Source organism: Triplophysa dalaica, chromosome 4, assembly GCF_015846415.1.
Source record: "Triplophysa dalaica isolate WHDGS20190420 chromosome 4, ASM1584641v1, whole genome shotgun sequence".
NCBI classification, from domain to species: domain Eukaryota; kingdom Metazoa; phylum Chordata; class Actinopteri; order Cypriniformes; family Nemacheilidae; genus Triplophysa; species Triplophysa dalaica.
This window is the reverse complement of record NC_079545.1, coordinates 3,322,138-3,344,255: the sequence shown is the minus strand read 5'-3', so window position 1 is coordinate 3,344,255 and position 22,118 is coordinate 3,322,138. Positions and strand designations below refer to the sequence as shown.

Genomic DNA, 22,118 nt, shown 5'->3' with positions numbered 1-22,118 from the left:
TTTCATGCCTTTCGTCTTTAAATGGGTTCAAAGTTTACTTCAGTTGGTCTGTTTAGTCACAGCTCCATGCTTGACTAGTAACTTCCGGGAACTATTGCGAGACTCCATGAACCGCCATTGCTGTGAAAAAACTGTTCCATTGGGCTTTGGTTGTCACATGACCACAAGAACCAATGAGATCTGAAGTATGAGATTTGCATGGCCTGTGTTGTACTATTTCTGTGTCCATCACAATGTTTTATGTACACATCTTAACGTAACTAAATAAGTAAATTCATAAATATGAATCGTTTTTAATCACAAATGTTTTGTTTCGCTTCACCAGACATGTATTAGAGAAAGAGAAGATAAGCATTATGAGACACATACTTGGCTCTCATCAGGTCCTGGTCCTTCAGCGCAGAGCCCTGGAGGTAGATCACTCTTTGGGACCACAACGGGATCTGCAGGATCCTCCGCACCTGAATGTCCATCTCAGTGGGACAGAGTATAACCACATAATAATCCTGCAAGACATTTCAGAATTGATTGTGATACCTCCATCACATACTCAAGTACATTATAGGCACTGATAATCCATGCCGTGTACCTGCAGTCTCGGGTGCGCATAGAACTCATTGAGGAAATCCATAAGCAGGTCTATTTTGAGAGAAGTGACGCAGAGAACCACATGTTTCTCTGTCTGAGCTCGATGTCTGCTGTAGTTTCCACCTGACTTCTGTCTCTCCATCCATAGATATGCCAGCTCCTCAAACTGATGTACAATACAGGACAGATATTAACATAACGTTTCATATAACCATCTGAAAAGATGACATACAAAATAAAAGTCCTTAATAATAGCTATAGAACGTTTCAACATAAACAAAAGTTATGTGGCCCAAACTTAACTACAAGTAGAGCTCCACAATGAATCAGTAATAGTTAATAAATAAAAAAATTGTTAGTGATTAAAAACATATTAATATCAATTAAATATAAAATATTTAGACCGGAATCTAAATAGGCCAGACGTGTTCATGCGGTGAAAAAATCTCTACTACAGATCATAAATTTAGGCTACTTGAATGGAAATGTAATGAAGTATGCCGAAATGAAGAATGAATGAAGTATGCCTAAATGTTTAAAACTAGTTTTAATTGTGCCAACATAATATTTGATTACAAATCTAAAATGGTCATCTTTTATATCTTTAATATTAAGAAAAGTTTTGGGATTATGAATAATTATAAAAAACTATCAGAAAAAGGGCCAGAATAGATGGAAAGTCCTTCAATACTGTTTAAAAACATATTAGGGGGAGACCTCAAGAAACTGCTTGATAAAATGCTATTTCTAGGCAAAGCTTCTTTTAAAATGCAAAAAATATACTGTATGCGTTTTGATTTATTTTAATTAACACAATTCCCATATATAGTTATATTTGAGGTATTTCATAGTTTAGAGGATTTTACTATTAGAGCATTCTAAAATGTGTAAGTGAACATAAACGTCTTACTGTTAGTGAATTGTTTATACAAATGAGCGACATGTGTAAATGATATTTCAGCTATACAGTAGTAATTGTTTCAATAGACACCTGCAGTGGCAGCACCACCAGCGCCACACAGATCATGATGACCACCAGTAACTGAGACGGCCAGATTTTGGGCGTAACATCCCCATAACCAACAGTGGAGAAAGTGACGATGCAGAAATATAAAGCGTCAAACAGCGTGAGACTCTTCCCCGCTCGCTCAAGGTGCTGAATCCCACAAGCCCTGCGGAGCGTTACGAAACAACTTCAGAAAACATTGTGATTTTCCATTAGAAAAAAAAACATTTCAAAGCCTGTTCTACCCTAATTTCGTTTCAATTTTTTGGTGCTTATTGCATTCCATAGCCTTGTGAGAAACACAGTTATTTGGGAAATATATGCCTATGATCTTTCACGCACATTGCAGCCCTAAACTACGTTAAAAAAGTGCTATAAGGGCAATGAGTTACTCTAGGAGGTAATTCTTTTAAAGTGCCAGCATTATCTCCAAGCATTACTTAGTACTTTTATCTTATTTTGTATACTTTAAAAAAAATATTTTGGAAACCTGCTATAACGCAAATCTGGTTCCTTTAGCCCCCACCTGGGTCTGAGGGGCCCTCAGACTTTCCTTTGCCCCACCCCCAAATAATGCCCCATTAACAATTAAACATGAAATATTTATTGTTTGTATTATATATTAAATAATGTTATGTTACTTTCATCACAGAAAAATGCAACAATTATGCATTGAGCTATGATTACATTACTAAAAAAAATGGTTGCCCATCCAGAAAATCAATTGCCCCCAGTCCAGCCAGCCTAGTATCAGGCCTGTTTTGGACTCACTTAAATGAACATGCCCATAGCCAAGATGAGTTAATTCAGCCGATTCAGACAGCTTTCGATCTCTCTTATTAAATCCTGTACAAGGCTGAAAGGCCAGTCAGAGGTAAAAGAGATAAAAGAGCTTTACCCGGTGAAGACCAGACACAGCAGCGTACAGATCAGAACCAGGACCTGGTTAAACATGGCTGAATGTGTGCGCTGAATGGCACGGTGGAGATCATTCTAGAGGGGAACAGAGACAATACATTTCTTTCTCTGAGAACGTGCTAAGGCGAGAACAAGAATAACGTATGTGGTCACGCTTATGCCAAAGATTCAGAAAAACAATGATGATCTTTCTTATTATATTTTAAATATTATAATATAACATAATACAGTATTAAGAGTTTGTTTTCGAAATTCCGTATCATCTACCCGAGTAGAGTAAAGCATACAATGTGGAGTAATCACTGTAAATAAACCTTAATATAAAACTTCCATAAAGTGATAGTTCACCCAAAAATGAAATTTCTGTCATGATTTTCTCACCCTATTTTAAACCTGTCTATCCGCAGAACACAAAAGAAGATATTTTGAAGAAAGTTGGTAAACGAATGGCACTGGCCCCCATTCACTCCTATTGGACATGAAAATAATGCAAGTTGATGTAACATTCTTCAAAATAACTTATTTTAGGTTCTGCGAAAGAAAGAAAGCCATTTAACTAAAACAAATTTTTTACTTCACTGACTTTATTGTAAAACATTGGTTTGATTTAAATATGAAATGACTCTATTCCTCTAACCTTAACAACATATACACAAATGTAAATCAATATTTATAATAATTGCACAACTAAATGTGAGTAACATGATAAATAAAGTCAATAAGTTATTTGATTGTTTTTTATTTGACTGCTTTTTGAATTTTTTCTTATTCTTATTTTGATGACTACGTTTTATAACTATTATGACTGTAAATTGAAAACATAGTACATCATTTATTTTTACAGAAGATAATATAGAAATGCTCAATGCTCAGTATGTAATATAGTACATTTACTCAATATACAGTGCTTTAATGCTTTCTATACCGATATTTCATTGCCCTAATTATCCTGCAGTCTGAGTTCATAAAATAAATCCGATAAACACTTACAATCATGTTTTCAAGTGCTGATTTGGCAAGCCAACAGTTAAGGAACACAGGAACAAATATGTTTCTCAGTGGAGGCCAAAATATCTGCAAAGAAACAAGATATTCAGAGCAAAGCATCATTATATCTCCGTTCTCCATCTGCTCTGTAGAAATAAACATCTTAGGAAAGCATATTTTCTCCAACCGTGAGGGTTTTTAACAAAATCACTGTTTTGCAAGAATGACTGACTAGAATACATGAGAGAACTTTCTAACAGAAAGGCTCATTTGTCAAGTGTTATGAACCACCTTCATAGCGTTTGCATTTGAAGTTTCACGGGCACAGAAGTAATTAAACCTCCACTTCCCACTTAGACCGATTGCTGGCATCACTTGACTAACTGTTACATTTGTGTGATAATCCCGGGATCTCAGAAGTGCCTTTCAAATGTCAATGGCTACTCGTATAAATACGATCACTCTCAACAGTACTCAACAATTACCATCAATAATGGATAATGAACAACAGAATCCGCCAATGTGCTTCTGTAATGTTCACTTACTGTGATAATAAATGGCACAGTATTGATCATCTCGATGATGAAGGAGATTTGGAAAATCTGCTCCCAAATGTTCCCCTAGGAATGAAAATAAAGCACTGTCATCTGTTTCATCTCGTGATATAAGTTAAATATTGACTCGGTATCTCAACTGTGCTATAAATATCGCCATTATGTAGAAATGCAATACTTTGGATATAAAAAGGAAGTGTGAAACATTGGAATAGTCATGCACTTAAAGAGAAAGGTTCACCCAAAACAATGAAACTTCTCTCATGATTTATTCACCCTCATGTCATCCAAACTTGTATGAGTTTCTTTCTTCTGCAGAACACAAAAGAAGATATTTTCAAGAATGTTGGTAACCAAACAACGTCAGCCCCAATGACTTCCATTCTGCGGCCACACAACCACAGAGACATTTCTCAAAAGATCTCCTTTTTCTTTCCACTGAAGATAAAGTCATGTACAGCTTTTGAACAACATGAGGTGAATAAACGATGAAAGAATTGATTTTGCGTTAACTACCCCTTTGAGATTTCTACAAGCATATGAGAGGAAGCTAAACATTATAAAGCTATAATAGATTTATAGATGGATGAGTGGATATAGTGTGTACTGCATAATATACAGTACATGTAGTATATACTGTTTTGTGTATACAGAATAATAACGCAAACTGAAAATTCAGTCTTTAATAATATTCAAGTTCAGATTTCATTTCAATAATAATGTTGTTACCTTGTAACTGAGATACACCAGAAGCATCGCTTGCATAAAGCTGATTAAGGCCACTGTCACCTGCGCAGAGAATAAAACATAAAATCAAAACCTGTTCGATGAATGGAAGAGTATTAAACTTTCACAATATCAATTTAAATCCTGTCAGGTTCTCAACACAGTCAGAAATATAAAGTACATCTTAAGTTTTGTGTCACGTCTCAACTTTATTCCCTTCTTCTTAACTTTCAAGATTAATATGAAGTAGGAAACCTTCAGGGATGAATGTAAACACTTTTTAAAGCGATGTCTGAGCTTTTTGTTTTGCAGCAAGTTTAGCAAGAATTTTCATCTACTTAAAAACCTTTTCACCTATTTTTTTACAATAGCATAAGGTTATTGCCGGTTGTAATGATTTTGGATATTAAAAAAGGGGTTTACACCATTCGCTCACTCTCTAGTCATTTCAAACCTGTATGGGTTTTTTCTTCTGCATACCTCAGAAGAAAATATTTAGAAAAATGTTGGTAAAATAAAACCATTGATCCCCATTGACTTGCATTGGTTTTGTGTCCATATAATAGAAGTAGAAGGGGACCAATGGTTTTTGATTACAAACATTCTTCAAAATATATTTTTGTGCCATGCAAAGAAAGTCACGCAGGCTTGACAAGAGAGTGAGTAAATGAAGACATCGTTTTCATTTTGGGGTGAACCATCCCTTTAACAGCAACAGTTAAAATGATTGATTTAAGGCCCTAAATATGTGCTTCATGTTATCAATGGTTTAATTTAAGTTCTCTATTCAAATGTGATGTCTTTTGCCTAAACCAACCTGACTACAGGTTATAGGTTGCACCAAAATAAGTAATTTTTTCACATTCCTACTTTTTATAGTGTAGAGAATAAAGGTTTATTGCAAAACTTAAAACCTGTCTCTGAAAACAGCAGACCATAAAATCTGTTCGCCTCTAAATGGAGGCTTTAACCTTTTCTTTTGTCAAGAAATCTACCTGTATCGCCCATACAGGAACTCTTCTGTTCACCCAGAATATTAACTCCCTATATGAAACAACATTCAACATCAATATAGAGAAAAGCATGTGGAAGAGAAAATGAGCGTTATAAACCATATTCATGTGATGAATCAGTATGTCAAAGATACCAGTTGATTTGCGTGGGGTCTGCGCTCAGGTTTGATGTGTAGTTGGCACATGATTTGCTGCACAGGGGGTCTGTGATGTTTGTGCAGTGTTTCCTAAAGTTATGATAACAGAGACAGTTAGTACAGAACATTCAAAAGTAAAAGGACATCAGCGCGCCTGGCTCTGGCACGGATGTCACCATGAGACCACTTTTATAGTTTGATTGTTGTTAGTCGTGTCTCTCTCGCTTTTAGCTTCCACACTAGAACACATCACACACACACACTGTTTCATTGTCCCTGAATGCTTTTCGTGGCTGGTATTGAGAGCGACTCTAATGGACACTTCAGATCGAATCTTCTTTGAGTGTCTGGGTCCCGAGAGACGCTCTTGAGCAATCTGAGGTATGCTTGTGGGATATATTCGGTAATGGTCTTTGCTTTGGTGCGCTGCGGCTGCTGTTGTTGTCCAATCTCTCATTCATACTATTCTGTCCTTAACAAGTAATTGGGCCAGAAGTGAAACATTTTGTTTACAAGAGTAAGGCCAAAACAGTTGAAAAAGTTCAACTTTATGCAAATGAGTAGTAACGTAGAGACGAATGGAAGTGATGACATCGTCGCGTGATTCATCTCTTGTGAGATATTGTGGTCGAGTGTTACTGTGAGCGATTTCACCGTTCTAAATGATTTGTCTCGGCCCACATACGGCACTATAATACAAAATGATGCGTGTCAGGATCCGTTCTCAGCGAGTTTGATTCAAGCATAATAGATGCATTACACCCTGCAGTTCCTATGCCGCCGGCACAATGTGATTTTTTTAGTAACAAGAACTGATTCCTTGTCAAAATAAAATGACAACTAATATTTTACCGGCAATGCATTTCATCTGTGCCCTGATTTTCAAAAACTGCTTACAAGTAATTACAGAACTGCAACTTCACAATGGTTTTACTATAGTAAAAGTGTAGTAACAATGGCAGATTGAAAACCAGTTGTTTGTCCATATACGGCTAGCAAAACCATGGGTCATTTGTGGTCACCATGCATTAACACAAGCAACTACGGCTCGAACTGGGTTTTGCTCACCGTGCACATGTGAGTGTAGTTGGGTCATCCAGTGAGACTCTGATGATATAGAGGAGGCATGTTAACAGCTTCAGCGAAAGGTTGAAGAGGCGGATTCGGAGACCTGCAATACATTCAATTAAATGGATTTTCCTAGAAAATCTGAAAGGAAAATGCATTAGACATAATTCAGTGGTCAGGAAAAACCTGTAAACCTCTTATTATACTGTAAATACAAACAAGCGTTTCACAAAATGTGAGCTGTTGCAATGCTTTAATATGTGATAAGCAATGCTTTTCCATGTGCACATGAGCCATAAAAATCTTGAGTGTAGTGTATGTACCAATAATGGATTTTTCTTAGTTGGTCCATTGTGGTTGTAAGTTGTATAGAAGGTTAAATGGTTTTACTTACTTGACCTTTGGTTTTTGATGAAGAAAAGCTTCAATCTCTCCTTGAATTTGTTCTCATTGACGTAAAATTCCACATGGACCCTGCGGAAAGAGATATAAACAATGCTCAATAAAATGTATAAAGTTCTGTACAGTGTAGTTAATGTCGCAGATGATATTTGGAAAGTTTATTTACACTTAAAGACACATCAATATGAAATCATTTTTCTTTGGCCAATTTTACAAGGACTTGATTGACTTTCTTTCTATTATCAAGAAATTGCATCATCTAATATACAGTATACATCATATTGCACATATTGTATATGTTTGCACTATTGATCTTAAAAGTGCTTCGTTATAAATTGGCACTTTTGACCTGTCAGATATCACAGAAATAATGCAGATACACACAAATCAAACCCATAGTGCTTTTTATAATAATTGCATCCTGCCACTTGATTCAGATTTTAATCTTACAAGCGTCTGATTCAGCGCTCATCATAATGTCTGTGAACTCTTGTGACGGGCCTTCGCTGGTCCACAGCTGATCAGTGTAAAACATCTTCACACCTCATATCTCTGGTGTTATAATTTTACCCGAAGCATGTAAAACTTTAAGCAGGTGATCTGAGTTTAGAGCTAAAATGTTCCTCAACTCCCAGCTCGATCTTAAAACTCAAGAGAGTGTTTCAAATCTATCGAGACATCTGACAGGGGACATTAACGGTGATGCCTCGGATGAACTCTGGATAGACCTTCGTTTCTTATCTGTGAGTATATGCTACACTTAAAGCCATTTCTGCTGCTGCCACATTTGAATTTCTGTATAATATAAACACACTGCAACATTTGTCATACTCAAATGAATTCAGTGCAAACACAAAATCTGCAGTCACACCCGCACATAGCTGTTAAATGACTAATAATCACGTGATGCTCAACATTATTAACAAATAATAAAAAAATTGTGGTAATTTTGGTGGTAATCAAAATCTAAATTAATCACAATCTAATAAAACATATATATGACTCTTTTCTTACACTTAACATTAAAGAAGATATTCTGAGAATTGTCTCAGTGGTTCTGTGTTCATACAATGTCAATGGTGACCAATGATCTCTGGTAACCAACATGTTTCAAAATGTCTTCTTTTGTGTTCTTCAGAACAAAGTCATACAGGGTTGGAGTAGCATGAGGATGAATAAATGATGAAAGTATTTTTATTTTGGTGATAAACACTTAAGAGACTTCATTTTCTTGATCCAAAATGTTTTATAATATATAACCCTGACAGAGTTTGGGAGATTCAAGCTTGCTTTTCAGGCCTTGCTTCTGATTATTTCAGTTCTGCCCATTTCACAGTAATAAAAAAGATTAGATCATAAAACATGAATAATGTATGCCTTTGACAATAACACTTATAATTTCCTTTGAAATCATTGGGGTCTAGTCATTATCTGGAGTTTCATTGCTCTTTGTGTACAAAGCATCATACTTACGGCAGAAAGTGCTTTACATTTAGTGCGAGACATAACGTGCATCCCAGCCAGCAATTAAACCCCCGTATCCAACAGAGAGAGAGAGAGTATACTAGAGAAAAGCTATTGTTTCCTGCATCACTTGCCCTGTCTCCATGGTGATGTCTATAAAATTGGCAGCGATGATGTCATAATTCAGGATCCTCTGTTTCATGTGGGGAGAGACGTTTTGACCTTGTGGCTTTCAATACTCTCCCCGAGTCTCGTGTGTGTGTCCCTGCCCTTTCAGTCTCGTTAGCCTTCCCTTAGTGTTTGATATGTGTCACCTGGTCCCTATTAATTATCGTGTTTGTTCCCCATAAAGAGTCCTCATGTTTCTATGTCCTGTGCTCGTGCATTGTACTTGTTTGCTGTACCTGTGTACTGTACCTGTGTACTGTACCTGTGTACTGTACCTGTGTACTGTACCTGTGTACTGTACCTGTGTACTGTACCTGTGTACTGTACCTGTGTACTGTACCTGTGTACTGTACCTGTGTACCTGTTCATGAAGTTCTTGTTACCTTGTTCCTGTTCCCCTTGTGAAAGTAAGTGTTAGTTTAGTGTTTGTATCCAGTGTTTATTTTCTAGTCTAGTGAGTCAGTGTCCTTGTTTTGAGTTTAATATTATCCAGTCTTGTTTTCCCCATTGTGGGTTTTGTTTTGCCTGTTTTGTAGTGTTCTTTTGTTTAATAATAAATTATCTGTTAACACCGTCATCCCGGAGTCCTGCCTGCAATTGGGTTCTCCCTGCATTGTCTCCCTTGAAGTTTCTGACAGATGACAAATGTATAATAATTGTATAGGGACGAGTACAGTTTTGCCAAAAGAAAAATGATTCAGTCCAATTTTGTAATTAGTCCCAGACTGAATTTATTTTCATTTTCTGATGTTTGGATTTGCGCCACGGCAGATTCACGCCTACATACACACCTATGGCAACCAAACGCGCACATACGTGCTCTCGAAACTTCGTGTCCGCGAGCCTCCTCTGTGTCAGATATAATTGCTCTGCTTGACTGTCAAACTGTTTCTCACATTGAAAAAGGTTGAAATGATAATTGCAGGGAAATCCATTTCACCCAGACTTCGTGCCAACACGTAACAATATGGCCGGTCAATAACAGCCGAGCTGAAAGTTCTAAGTCTCTGTAAAAATCCTTATCCTTTGATTAGAACAGCCTCACACAAACCTCAATCCCACCCACGTACGCTAGCGTTCCAACAGATGAATACTGTGAGCTCTATTTATAGTGTATGCAGCCACTACTGCCTGTGTGCTCATGTCAGCCCACTTCATAGAGCATTCGGATGGGAAAACAGAAAAGTTGGAACGGCTTTTGCACAGGCTTTAAATAAAATCAATGCATTAATTTTTGTATACGGCAGGATTACAGTCCTCCTTTGAGGCAGATAATTGTGCGATTCAAGATGTTTTTTGCGATCTTCAATAACTTAAGTTTTGCTCTTCTATTAATTCCTTTATTTATTGACCATACACTCAAAACAAAACAACGGCGCATTTAAATGTAAGTCTTACTTATGGCAACATCAAAATGTGAAGAAAATGTCACGTAGAACTATAGTAGCCATCGAGAACGATTGCATGTCGGAATGTTAATGGAAGCAGAACATTTTTTTTAATTTTGAGAGGAGGTAGGCGGTAGCGGGTATAAAAGTTAGCGAAGGATGAGTTTGTGAATGAAAAGAAAACTGGAAATTCGGCACCAGCAGACAGAACCAAGATAGACAGTAGACCTAGAGTTTGCCAATTTGTTGGGGACAGCTGGTGCTAGGAACCCTTCCCTACCTCCAAAGTGGGGAGTTGCAGAAAACATTTGAGAAACATTGCCTTAACGTTACATGAAACAACAGAAGCAAACATTCTTTTGTAATTCAAGACACATGCACATTGTAGGTGTTAAAATACAACCAGCTCACAATCCCCAAAATAAATAATGCAATAATACATATTTGATGAAATGTATCTTGTTATTCTATTACAACATGTCTTGAAACAATTTTCATCCCATATTTCAAATAAAAATATTGATTCTGCATTTATTTGCAGAAAAGGAAAACTGGAGAAACAGGTCAAAATAACAGAAACGATGCTCTGTATTTTTTCAGACCTTAAATACTGCATAGAAAACACGTTCATATTCACTTTTAAACAATACAACAATAATATTTGTACATGTATTTAGACAAAGTATATGACGACCTTGATTTCATGTGTGTTGTCATGTTGTCAGTCTTTCACATTGCTGTTGGATGACTTTGTCACTTCTGAGGTTTAATTTTGTTGTAATTCAACAGACGCTGGACTGGAATGGACACAATACATCGCCGACCAGGAGCAAAGACGGACTACTTCTTGTCACATTAATGCTAAACTTACATCACATGACAGCAGTCTGAAGTTATAGCTGAACTGCATTATGCCATTATTTTTTCCCATGCTTATTACATACCTCTGTTGTCTGATATCGGTCACAAAAAAGACCCTAAACAGTTTCAACAAATGAAACTTCCTAAATCACTACTTATAAGCTCTCCCTGTAATTCATAAACATTTACTCAGAAACTTTAAATCAAAGTCACTGAGTGCAGCAATAACAAGTCAGAGAGAACCTGGCCCTCCCGGCTGGGCTAAGACTGTTTTTTATCACCATTTATTTATCATAGGAGTTTGGGTTCGTCACAGGGCCGTTTTGGCTTCCTCACCGGGAGACTGCTGATATTAGATATTAGATAAGCTTAAAAGTTCATAAAATTCTTGCTTTATTAGAATGATCACGCTTGTTTCCAATAAACCATGCACTGTTGTGTTTTACCTTTTCTGTGATTTTCTGCTTTTCCTGATATTTTTTTCACCTGTAAAGCTGCTTTGGAACAATGCACATTGTGAAAAGCACTATATAAATTGAATACATCTAAAATGCTGATTACAGGAAATGTGAAATCTTATAATTTAATCTGCGGCTGAATATGAAGAGTTTGGTTCCAAAACGAGATTATACTGTTTTTGAAATTGTGTTATCATGTTTTTATTGTGTTTTATTGTGTTAGTTACCTGTATTTTTTATTATTATGGTTTAAATCAAAACAAACCAACTGCAGTTTAATTGATATTAATTGGAATGCCATACAATAAATCAAATTTTTTGACATTTTTAAAAACTGGTTCATTTTGGAACCATTTTGGCAGGTCACATGTTGGAAACTCGACAAATAGAGAGTATGAACGTGACATTACTTTCCCACGTGAACACGCCAGAACAAGCTACCTTGAGTGGCAAAACACAGCAAAGTGACTGCTTACAATATCAGGAAATGCAATTCTGCGCAACATATATGTGTTCAACGACACCTGGTTTGGTTGATAGTCGTGAGGACCACAATCGTGTCCAACTGCTTCTAATTTCAGCAAATAATTGCGTGTTTCAGTCAAGGTTTCTTTTAATCCCTTTTTGAAAGCTGCCACTCAAGGAAACGTGTCCTGCATTCAAGGGGGCGTGTCAATTCAAGGGGTTGTTCACTTGGGAAAGTGACGTCAATCCATACCCTCTATAGGGAAAATACATATATTTGCCTTTTTCCTCTCTTTTTCATTTAGTCTCTCAGAAAAGCAAATCTCAGTAAAGTTATCAGCTTTGATATCAATGACTTAATGCAGAAATGCAAATAACGTTTGATAAGTAAGAAAGAAAACCATGAAGATTTTAAATAATGTTATCATTCTCTCTCCCTCTAAACGCTGGCGTTTCTCACACAATGTCTCCGAAATATCAATAAGAATCTCCGAAGAGCTGTGCCGTCACATCCATTCTGTCTCCGGTCTAAAACTTGACACTGGCAAAGAGAAAGTCATGAGTGACTGCTTCAAGAGTGACATTTAGAGGCTGGAGATTTGTTACAGAGCAAAATGTGCTTTAAAGAACTGCACTGGACCTTCACTTTGTGAAAATTCACACTGTAAATTCAAATCCCGGGTTAATATCATCGAAAATATCGCTCACTACTGTAAATTATATAAGCTCGATTAGATTAGACCAGCACAATTCTCCTGCAGAACAACTCATTGTTTCTCACAAGGGAAGCTATTAAGATCCTAGTTTGATCCAAGACGTCTACAGCTCACTCCTGGTCAGATCCCCAATGTATTAATCAAAACCAGAACACAGTAGCCCGGCTTACATCATACCTTCACAAGATCACACCTCTCCCTCCCATGGAACGTAATGTATATTGTACGAATGTTATGTCTGCTTGGATCAAGCTCAGAAAACTACCAGAACAACCTATTTGTATGTAAGATTTTACATGCCTGCCATCTCTCACGTGTGAAGCGACAGCACTGTTTTATCAACCTAATGGCAGCCAACTAACAGTCTTATAAATGCTGTAATGACGAGTCATAAACGACCCGCTGTGAATTAAAGCCGTCAGTCCTCAGAGGTCAGGGAAGGCTGGATAGATGCCACAAACTTACTGCGCATTGGTGGAATCCATACTGTACTCCTCTGTGTACCTGTACGGAGCAGACACAGGTGACATAACAGGGAAGAGAGACAATCTTTAAGAAAGGTCACAATATGTAAATTACATTCACGTACAAAACACTGGAAAATATTGACCTTATTTGACAAGCTGTACAGTAGATGTGCATTCGTCAAATGTCGGTTAAGCAAAGCACGGTGCATTTCAGTCACAATATCTTTGGCTTGGCACTTTCAAGTGTACTACATTTAGTGCACTTGGCAGAGCAAAAGACCTAAAGGCACAGCATAGATGCAAACCACAGAAAACGCAGGTTTGCTCTGTGTGGCCACCACTGACATAATGATCGAAGGTGAATTATCGTGTCAACCGCATGAAACCTGGGTGGTTACAGCATTTTCACGAACAACCCAAAGAACATAAATAGAAGGTGATGATGATGATTGATGTAAAAGAATATTGCTGTGTTTAGCAATGTATGATATTTTACCCAACATGCACAGTTTGACCTTTCAATGCGCCTGTTTCATTTCATGAAGTTGAAGTCGCTTTGTTCTATTTGGAGTTTTACCAAGAATTTCGAAAGCATCACACACACATGCATTCAACCATCTTCCTGTTGTGCCCTGTTCTCAACGTTTTGCAGAACATCCTGTCTCGCAAACAACGCGCAAATGAAACCACCGACTTGGACTTGAAGCGGCTCTGCGCAGAGCGATTGGACCGGGCGACATGTCAAGGCACTGTATGAACTGCATATTCTCTCAGAATTTACGGACTTAATATTGACTGGATTGCATTATATATTCTCTCTGTGTGTGAAGAGCTGTAATATTTCTCCTCAGGATTCAGGATTGTGAGTGAACACTGACTCAGCACAAGCAATACACTGTTTCAGATCAATTTAGCTGGACGGGAATTTATGTTGATAGTCCGAGGCAGGAGTCCATAACCTCAAATGACTGCAAATCCCAAAAGAATGCTTTGTGTAGAGAATATGTTTTAAAAGGTCTTTCTTCTTCATTCACCACGTCAAAGAGGACCGCTATTTTGTATTTTGCTAAAATATAAAACTATATTTGATCTTACATATACTTAACTATGAAGCTTATGGCACAATATTGAATGGCACAATATTGAACTAATCGATTTCCCTTCTTCAGCTCACAACTGTCTCTTACATTAGATTTTCATTCAGTGCAATGTAACAAATCACTAAAAACTGAAGTCCATTTAATTTGGGACTATGCATTATTCATTACACAAGCCAGAGACAATAATCGAAAGTGGAAGTTAAGCTTTAGTTTGGAGGAAGCCTTTCAAATCCTTTTCAGTATTTGACACAAAACACAGCAGCAATATGCTAGATATTTAGATCTAACTAAAGTACACATACTGTATGACAACAATAATAAATATAAAAATCAAACAAATAAACGTTTTTTGTCATTTCTAGATGAAACAAGACAGTATAATTATTGTTTATCGTTTGGAACCATCATCATGAGCTCAACGATATCACCACGTACCAGTTCAGATATCATTGACAAATGTATTGTTAATTTATTAAAATGGGCTGTAAGGTCCGTTCTGGAAGTAGCTGACAGTAAATTAGCAAAATGCATCTCTACAACTGACACCAAATAATAAGCAAAAAAGTCTTTTGCAGTTGCGTCTGCCAAACAAGTGTCAGAACTTTGGACCTTAAACACCCACTCGATTCCACAGGGAACTGCTCCCATTTACATACTCAAAAAAATCTGCTTTAGAGAGATACTATCTCTAAACTATCCATCAAAGTAAAGCTATTCAAATATTTGTGAATTAGATAAATGTGTAGGAATCATCCACACAGCACAACTTGGAGAATTGTGTAATGATTATACTATATCCTACGAAGTGAAAGGACAATCTCCATCCCTATCCTAACACACATGTACTAAGTCTTGCCAGATATGAAAATATTCTTTTGCAAAACCCTTTAAGTGATCATCAAAATCACACTCAAATTTGAAGTGTGTTTATAAATCCCTACAGAACAGGTCAAGATAAAAACAAGTCTGACACTTTGCCCTGAAGTGTCATAAATGGTTACTATTAGACATCTGATGATATAAAGTCTTTGCATAATTTCTATTACAGTAAACAAAAGAATAACATTTCCAAATTAAGCAACCGACACCTACATACACCAATATAATATAATATAATACAATATAATATCATATAATATTATATAGATGCATGCGCAAGGCCCTAAGTCTGGCTAATGGCTAACAATATTTTTATTTATATTGTATTTAATCTATATTAATATTACTTTATAGTAATATTTTATTGTAAAATAATCGTATTAAATAAGCAATTTGTCGAAATGTATATGTTAATTTCACAAAATAAACAATTTGTTGAATGGGTCATGTAACTTTGTCGTATTAAAGTTTAGCCAAGTCGCGGTTCTTTTACTCGTAACCCAAAATTACACTGACTAGTCATACTTTTAACTAGCTAGGTAATGTCATTTAATTGTTTTTAATGTCATTTACTTGCGGATGTGTACATAGTTAGATGTACAATATAGTTGTTGATTTATAAAACACATTTTACGCAAAATGATCAATTATAAAACAGTTTGTTCTGTTTTTTTAGATCTGATTGGTTGTGCAGTATTCAGAGCCGCTGAAAAACTCCCAAAAACATCCAATTAACCCCATTACATAAGTATGACTGTGGTCTTGGTTCACTTGGTTTGCAGTGATTTTCTAACAGCTATGAGGGAGTTTGAGGCACTCCGCTTCGCACCTTAGCTGTTATAAAATCAAAGTAAACCATGGCTGCTTGGGGCTTATTGCTTTATTTTAAAATTATTATATTTATGTAATCCCAAAAATTAGAACATTGTAAGTCTTGCTGTAAGTCTTCTAAAGAATCTGGTGTTTAGCTGTGTCCTGATTTCACTCAGGCTGTTGAGACATGCTGCATGTTTCCTTCAGTCTAATTCTACACCTACATACTGTAGAATACAAACGTCTGCACTGCAGCATAAGATCTCACAGTGTCTCACAACCATCTCGCCCTGACCGTGAGGAGCTATAACTAGATTCTGAGAGAAAGTGCCAAACACCGATCTCTCATGATCTCCACAAGATCTGTGTGCATTTTAATAGTGTGTCAATCATGTTTTGTTTCAAGGTGCTTTAATATTACTCATTAAGAGCTCATGGATGATTCATTTGCATGAAACGGTTTACTCAGTTCATCAATTGTCAGTTAGTCAAATAGAGATAATTTATAATTGATGTATCAATGTCAATCCAGAACAATGAAGCACAAATGCTGACAGCGTGGCAAGGATTTATGGAACCGGTTACAATTATAAAACTTTCTAACACGACTCATCTCATAAGGTGATTTTCTCCATCTCTCCTCCCTCCCTCAAAGGACTTTAAAATCGTGAAATCACAGGTGGCAATTTATAAAAAGGAATCTTCTACGTCAGGCATAAGCAAAGGTACAGTTCCTGTTTTTAAAAATCCTTTTGAAATAAAACGCACACTTTCTAGTCGAGAACCTTCCGAATACCAAACTAAAGACTACACTCTTAACAAAGAAAGGTGATTCAAAATGTTATTCGATGCCATAGAAAAACCTTCTTTGTCGAAATGGTTCCATGAAGATGCGAAAAGATGCTTTGTGGCGAAAAAGGTTCTTCAGATTATAAAAGATAAGAAAGAGATGGTTCTTTAAAGAACCTTTGACTATATGGTTCTTTGAGGTACCAAAACTGGATCTTCTATAGCATTGCTGTGAAGAACCTTCTGGCACTTTTATTATTAAGGGCGCTATGTTACCAATCTGTGCGCATGGTCCAAACTGCAAGGCACAAGTGCACCCAGCGCGTGTCCGAGTCCACTTTTGGTACTTTAACGTGGGGGATTTGACATTTACTCAACGGAATTTGCAAGAGCAAAGACTGGACGCTTCTCCAGAGAGGAAATGCGAGAGGTTAAGCGCGTGAGCAGACCATCTACAGGTCAAGCCGAATTTTTATATTTATGTCCAAAATAATAATCTTTTACATTTTTATATTTGGCATTATTGTGTGCTGCTATACAAACGCCCTCTTGAAATAAATAAATCAATATTTTTGCATTTTTATTGTTGCCTCAAAATAGCAATGCACCAACAATGCGCCTGAACAGACCTCGTTTTCAGACCAGCAGGCCCATGGGCGCAAATGCATTTGCTATTTAAACAACGTGGCGCATGATGTGAAAATAAACACGGCGTCGGTCTGAATCTAGCGAAGAACACTTGTGCCGAGTGTATGATAGGGCCCCAAGACTGTTACTGCTAAAAGCATTACACAAACCAAATATTTATGGGATGTTTGACATATTAGACAATTTGTCAAAATGTTATGCAACCAGTCATGTTGTTTGTGTGACGATTTTAGATACATTTTTCACTTGGGCATCGACTTTAGATACATTTTTCACATGTTGCCGTATACCTTTTCTACACCATTCTAGGGGGAATTTTGTTTTAGATCTTTTAACTCACATTTCATCAGGAAACAAAAGATAAATTATACATTTGTTCAATCGATGCTGTATGTTAAATATTTCCAATGACATTTTGCCTTAACAGGCTGTAATATTTATTTTCTAACAAAAAGACAGTGTTTTGAGTAAAATTTGTCAACAAATGTGAGGGATGTGATATTACATTTGGTTGAATTATATTTAAAAATAATATTTATATTTAGAATAATACTTTAACGCTCCAATCATAGATAATAACGGGGTTGAAAGCAACACTATAGGGACCAATTATATACCCGTGTTAAAAATATCGAGGACTTTTTCAAACATTCACATACAAAGAAGGACCTGAATAATCCCTTTACAATGTTGTTTTATGACCAAGACTAATCACCAATCTCTCTGTTTTTTTTTAAACAAAAAACCCCAGTAAAATTCCAGGGGGGGTCATTTTAGGTGGAAAATCTGTAAATAATAACAGAAAAAGTAAAATTATGTTAACAGTTATCATATGCATGTTTCATCACAATATATGAAAGAACCAATGAGATATGAAGAAGGGCTGTCACGATATCAGACTGCCAGTTATCATGGCCAAATTCCCCAGTAGCCATATTTTCCCAGATATTCCGTCAATTATCTTTAATTTTGTTTATTTTTTGTTTTCTCTTTTTAGGACAACAACTGACACTTAAATTTTAAGTATAAGAATCAGAGAGACAATCTGTAACCATTGTGGCTCTTTAAGCTGAATTATTTACGATATTACCAAATGTGTAATTGCCACGGTATCGATAATCATGGCTTTTAATATCATGGTTATGCAATATTGTGACACACAGCAAATCTGAATTTATCAATAACCCACCGTATTTTTAACTAGCGCTTGTTCTCATTTCAATTTCAAACAATATGCTCCAATCACAAAATGACATTATTCACCCAAGTATAAGAAAACAAATGTTTTAAAAATGTTTGGATTATTTGTACACTATTCAAACTCTGCACAGCTCTCCCTGAGCTCTTAATGTATGACCAGTTCAGCTGTGAACACAAATATCTTTGTGCACTATTATCACAATCACAATAGCTTGAATGAGCAGTTGGAGTGGATTGCATTTGAGGACATCAGTGAGTACACAGATATCCGAGCGAGAATGCTGCATTAGACCTGTGGAGTCTCCGTTCAAATCTCTCGAGTGAGATGAGCGCTGGGTGTGGACTGAGAATAAAGGATATTATTGTAAATGATTAATCGGCTTTGCCAAACAATAATAAATAGGCGCACATACATATTTCATGTAACTGATAGCGATTGGCACATAATCTGATGTAATAATTTATTCTGTTTGAATAATAAGTCCTCCTAAGAGTTTTACAGCCTCAAAAGTGTGCCCAGCTAAGGTTTACTTTATCCTTGTATTAACATTATAAGATCATAAGATCAAATTTATTTAATTATGTCAGCATTTCGAAGAAAGTTCAACCACTGCTAGACCTAATATGCAATACTTGAAAATGAGATTTGATGTACAAATTGCTTCCATTGTTTACCCCTTTTGTAAGTCGCTTAGGATAAAAGCATCTGCTAAATGACAATGTAAATGTACATGATATGTATAATATGAAGGGCCACACAGAGCAATGGCAAAACGAAAACACACTTCTTTGCTTGTTTATTCGTTCTCAAATATCCAAAGGCAAGTCATTTGTTTATAAAATCTCAAAGTGATTTGCACATTTGACTGTCAAATACATTAAATCAGCAGAGGTTACCACTGGTCTGAATTGTTCTTAAAACTGAACACCGGAAGTTTGCATTAGAATGCAACGTAAAATCAATGATCTATACAAGTAAACCCATGTTTCATGCATTAATATGATAAAGAGCTTTTTAGATGATGGGATAAGCAGAGGTAAAAGACTTAAGAGAACTGCAGCATCCTCCATTCAGCCCTATTAAATTATAAACGCTTCACGTGACTTTTTGTAACCTTTGTGGCAGAGACATATACAGTAACCACAAGCTGTACTACTGTAATCTGATTGAATTCACATGCGGGAGAGAGACGGATGTATGTGTATTTCCTGTTATTGCCATATAAGATTGCATTTATATGATGTAAACTATCAAAGCCATGAGGGAAAAACAAGAGCGTTGATGTAATTCACACAACATGCCTTCAACAAAATCTCTCACCTCACACATGCATGCTCCAAATTCTGCACTCACTTTTCGCATCAGTGCTCCGAAATCTCTCTCCTCACATGCATGCTCACAAATGTCTCACTTCATGAATGCTTAAAAACCCTCTCACCTTTCACATGCATGCTCCAAAAACTACATTATATGGTTTACTGATGCTCTCATCAATAGTAAATCGACAGTCGGCACGTCCCTGTGAGGCGCGTGCTGGAGGATGCTGCAGTTTTGTTATCAAACAGTGTTCACACATGCTGCTTGAAACGGGACTGCGGTACCTTTGCCCAGCATCGCTCTCAAACGAACCCATCGTCCGATCCGGGACCGCCGTATTAAGCCATATGTGCTCGAAGGATTTCCTCGCTTCGGTCTTCACGTCAGGGTCGATTTCGGACGGCGATTCGGTTCTTTTGGCACCGGCCATTCTCCACAGGGTTACAAGTTACGCACAAGCGCTGTCAACGCGAGCCCATGGTTCACTTTTTTACCGCGCGTCGCGTCCGCGTAGTGCACCTGCTGCTGGACCTTGGCTCTTGACGCGGGCACGACGCAGGTGGTTGAGACTCACGACTGACACAACGAGGCGCGTTGAGTCTCGATACGATTCTCCACCCTACAGTCTCAACTGCGCAAGACGTGATCCTGCGCGCACGAAGCGCATTACCACATCAAAACCAAGATCGAGCTTACACGCGCTTTTAATGTTATTCAATTAAACAGCCTGTTAAAAGAATAAACGCATAGATGAAAGGTGGAGGTAATGGATTGTACAGTATTGTGAATTTCAATAAACACACCACCCTTTTTACCATTACGCATATGGGTTTCTAACTGGTTCAAGTTAAAAGACCCATTTTTGTATCATTTTAATGCATGTCTTGGGTCCCTCCAATAACTTAAGTATTTCATATATACACAGGTAACAATCACAACTTCATTTTCTTAGAAAAGTAATAGCAGTCCTCTTCTTACAAATCTATGTCCAGTGCAGGACGAGTTGTAAAGTAAAGAGAAAAATACGCATTAACTATTCATGATATTAAACGTAATATTACTTGCCAGTTTCAAGCAATGCTGTAGATGAATCAGATATAAGCCTACAGGCCACATTTAAACTAAGTCAATGAGGCATGTCAGATAGAGGAGGAAATTATCCTGTTAATACTATAGATTTTTCACTTACTCAATAGTGATTTGCATTGCAGTATATTGTGGGATTTACTATGACATTCGTTATGTCAATAGTCCAGGAATTGTCCACTGTTTGCTAGCAGGCTATTCAAATGCCCACACCTTCAGAAATGTATGTAAATTACAACAAAACATGTAAACAAGAAACACACAGTACAGCAGTGAGTCTTTAAATGTTCACAGATGTGGAGTACAGCCCCCTGTCTGCACTGAAGTGCACTAGCACATCTCTGCTCACTGTGATGACTGTTATGTAACATTAGATTATGAGAAGTGCAGACAGGAGATTCCACCAGTGAAACATCACAGTGACATCCTGTGGCCTGCAGAGGAGCTGCAGCCTACACTACTAATTAAAAAAATTAAAAAGGAAATAAAAAATTGACATAAAATAAATTGAATAAAACTGATATAATAGTAGAATTATAAATAATAAATAACAAAAGCACATAACAAAAATGAACATGAGCATGACTAAAAACGTAACATTAGAAGCCAATTCAAAACAGTTATAAAACTTTAATTACAATAACAAAAAATTAATTAGAACAACTCTTACAGACAGTGTAACAAATCTATTTAAAACTTGAGTTAAAGTTTAAATTGGTTTTACAAGTAACTTAAATTATATTAAACTGACATAAAAATGAAGTTGAAATGAAACTTAGTTCATTAAAATATGAAATATATTTAAATTCAAAAGACTTGTAAAGCCAATTTGGTTTAACATAAAAATGTAAGTAAGTTTTTGAAATATATGAGATTTTTACAGCTTTTGCATAAAGTGA

At 36.6% G+C, this 22,118-nt stretch overlaps 1 protein-coding gene across 11 annotated transcripts in view; it reads right to left on the bottom strand.

The window, feature by feature from the left end:
* Positions 1 to 22,118, bottom strand: part of kcnt1b (potassium sodium-activated channel subfamily T member 1b) — a 57,704-nt gene that overhangs the window by 22,530 nt on the left and 13,056 nt on the right. For 8 of the 11 annotated variants that reach the window (XR_008906458.1, XR_008906459.1, XR_008906457.1 and 5 more), the window contains exons 4-14: positions 7,392 to 7,471; positions 6,998 to 7,100; positions 5,927 to 6,019; positions 5,775 to 5,823; positions 4,783 to 4,842; positions 4,045 to 4,119; positions 3,503 to 3,586; positions 2,493 to 2,587; positions 1,580 to 1,760; positions 590 to 754; positions 370 to 506 (exon numbers count right to left, since the gene is read on the bottom strand). Coding sequence is in view for 8 of the 11 variants with exons in the window: in XM_056745409.1 (XP_056601387.1) it covers positions 370 to 506; positions 590 to 754; positions 1,580 to 1,760; positions 2,493 to 2,587; positions 3,503 to 3,586; positions 4,045 to 4,119; positions 4,783 to 4,842; positions 5,775 to 5,823; positions 5,927 to 6,019; positions 6,998 to 7,100; positions 7,392 to 7,471 (1,122 nt within the window). In the remaining 3 variants the exon portion in view is untranslated. Of the gene's footprint in view, positions 1 to 369; positions 507 to 589; positions 755 to 1,579; positions 1,761 to 2,492; positions 2,588 to 3,502; positions 3,587 to 4,044; positions 4,120 to 4,782; positions 4,843 to 5,774; positions 5,824 to 5,926; positions 6,020 to 6,997; positions 7,101 to 7,391; positions 7,472 to 13,384; positions 13,424 to 20,417; positions 20,743 to 22,118 lie in introns of those variants that run through there. The other 3 variants (XM_056745408.1, XM_056745413.1, XM_056745410.1) reach the window with 2 other exon arrangements.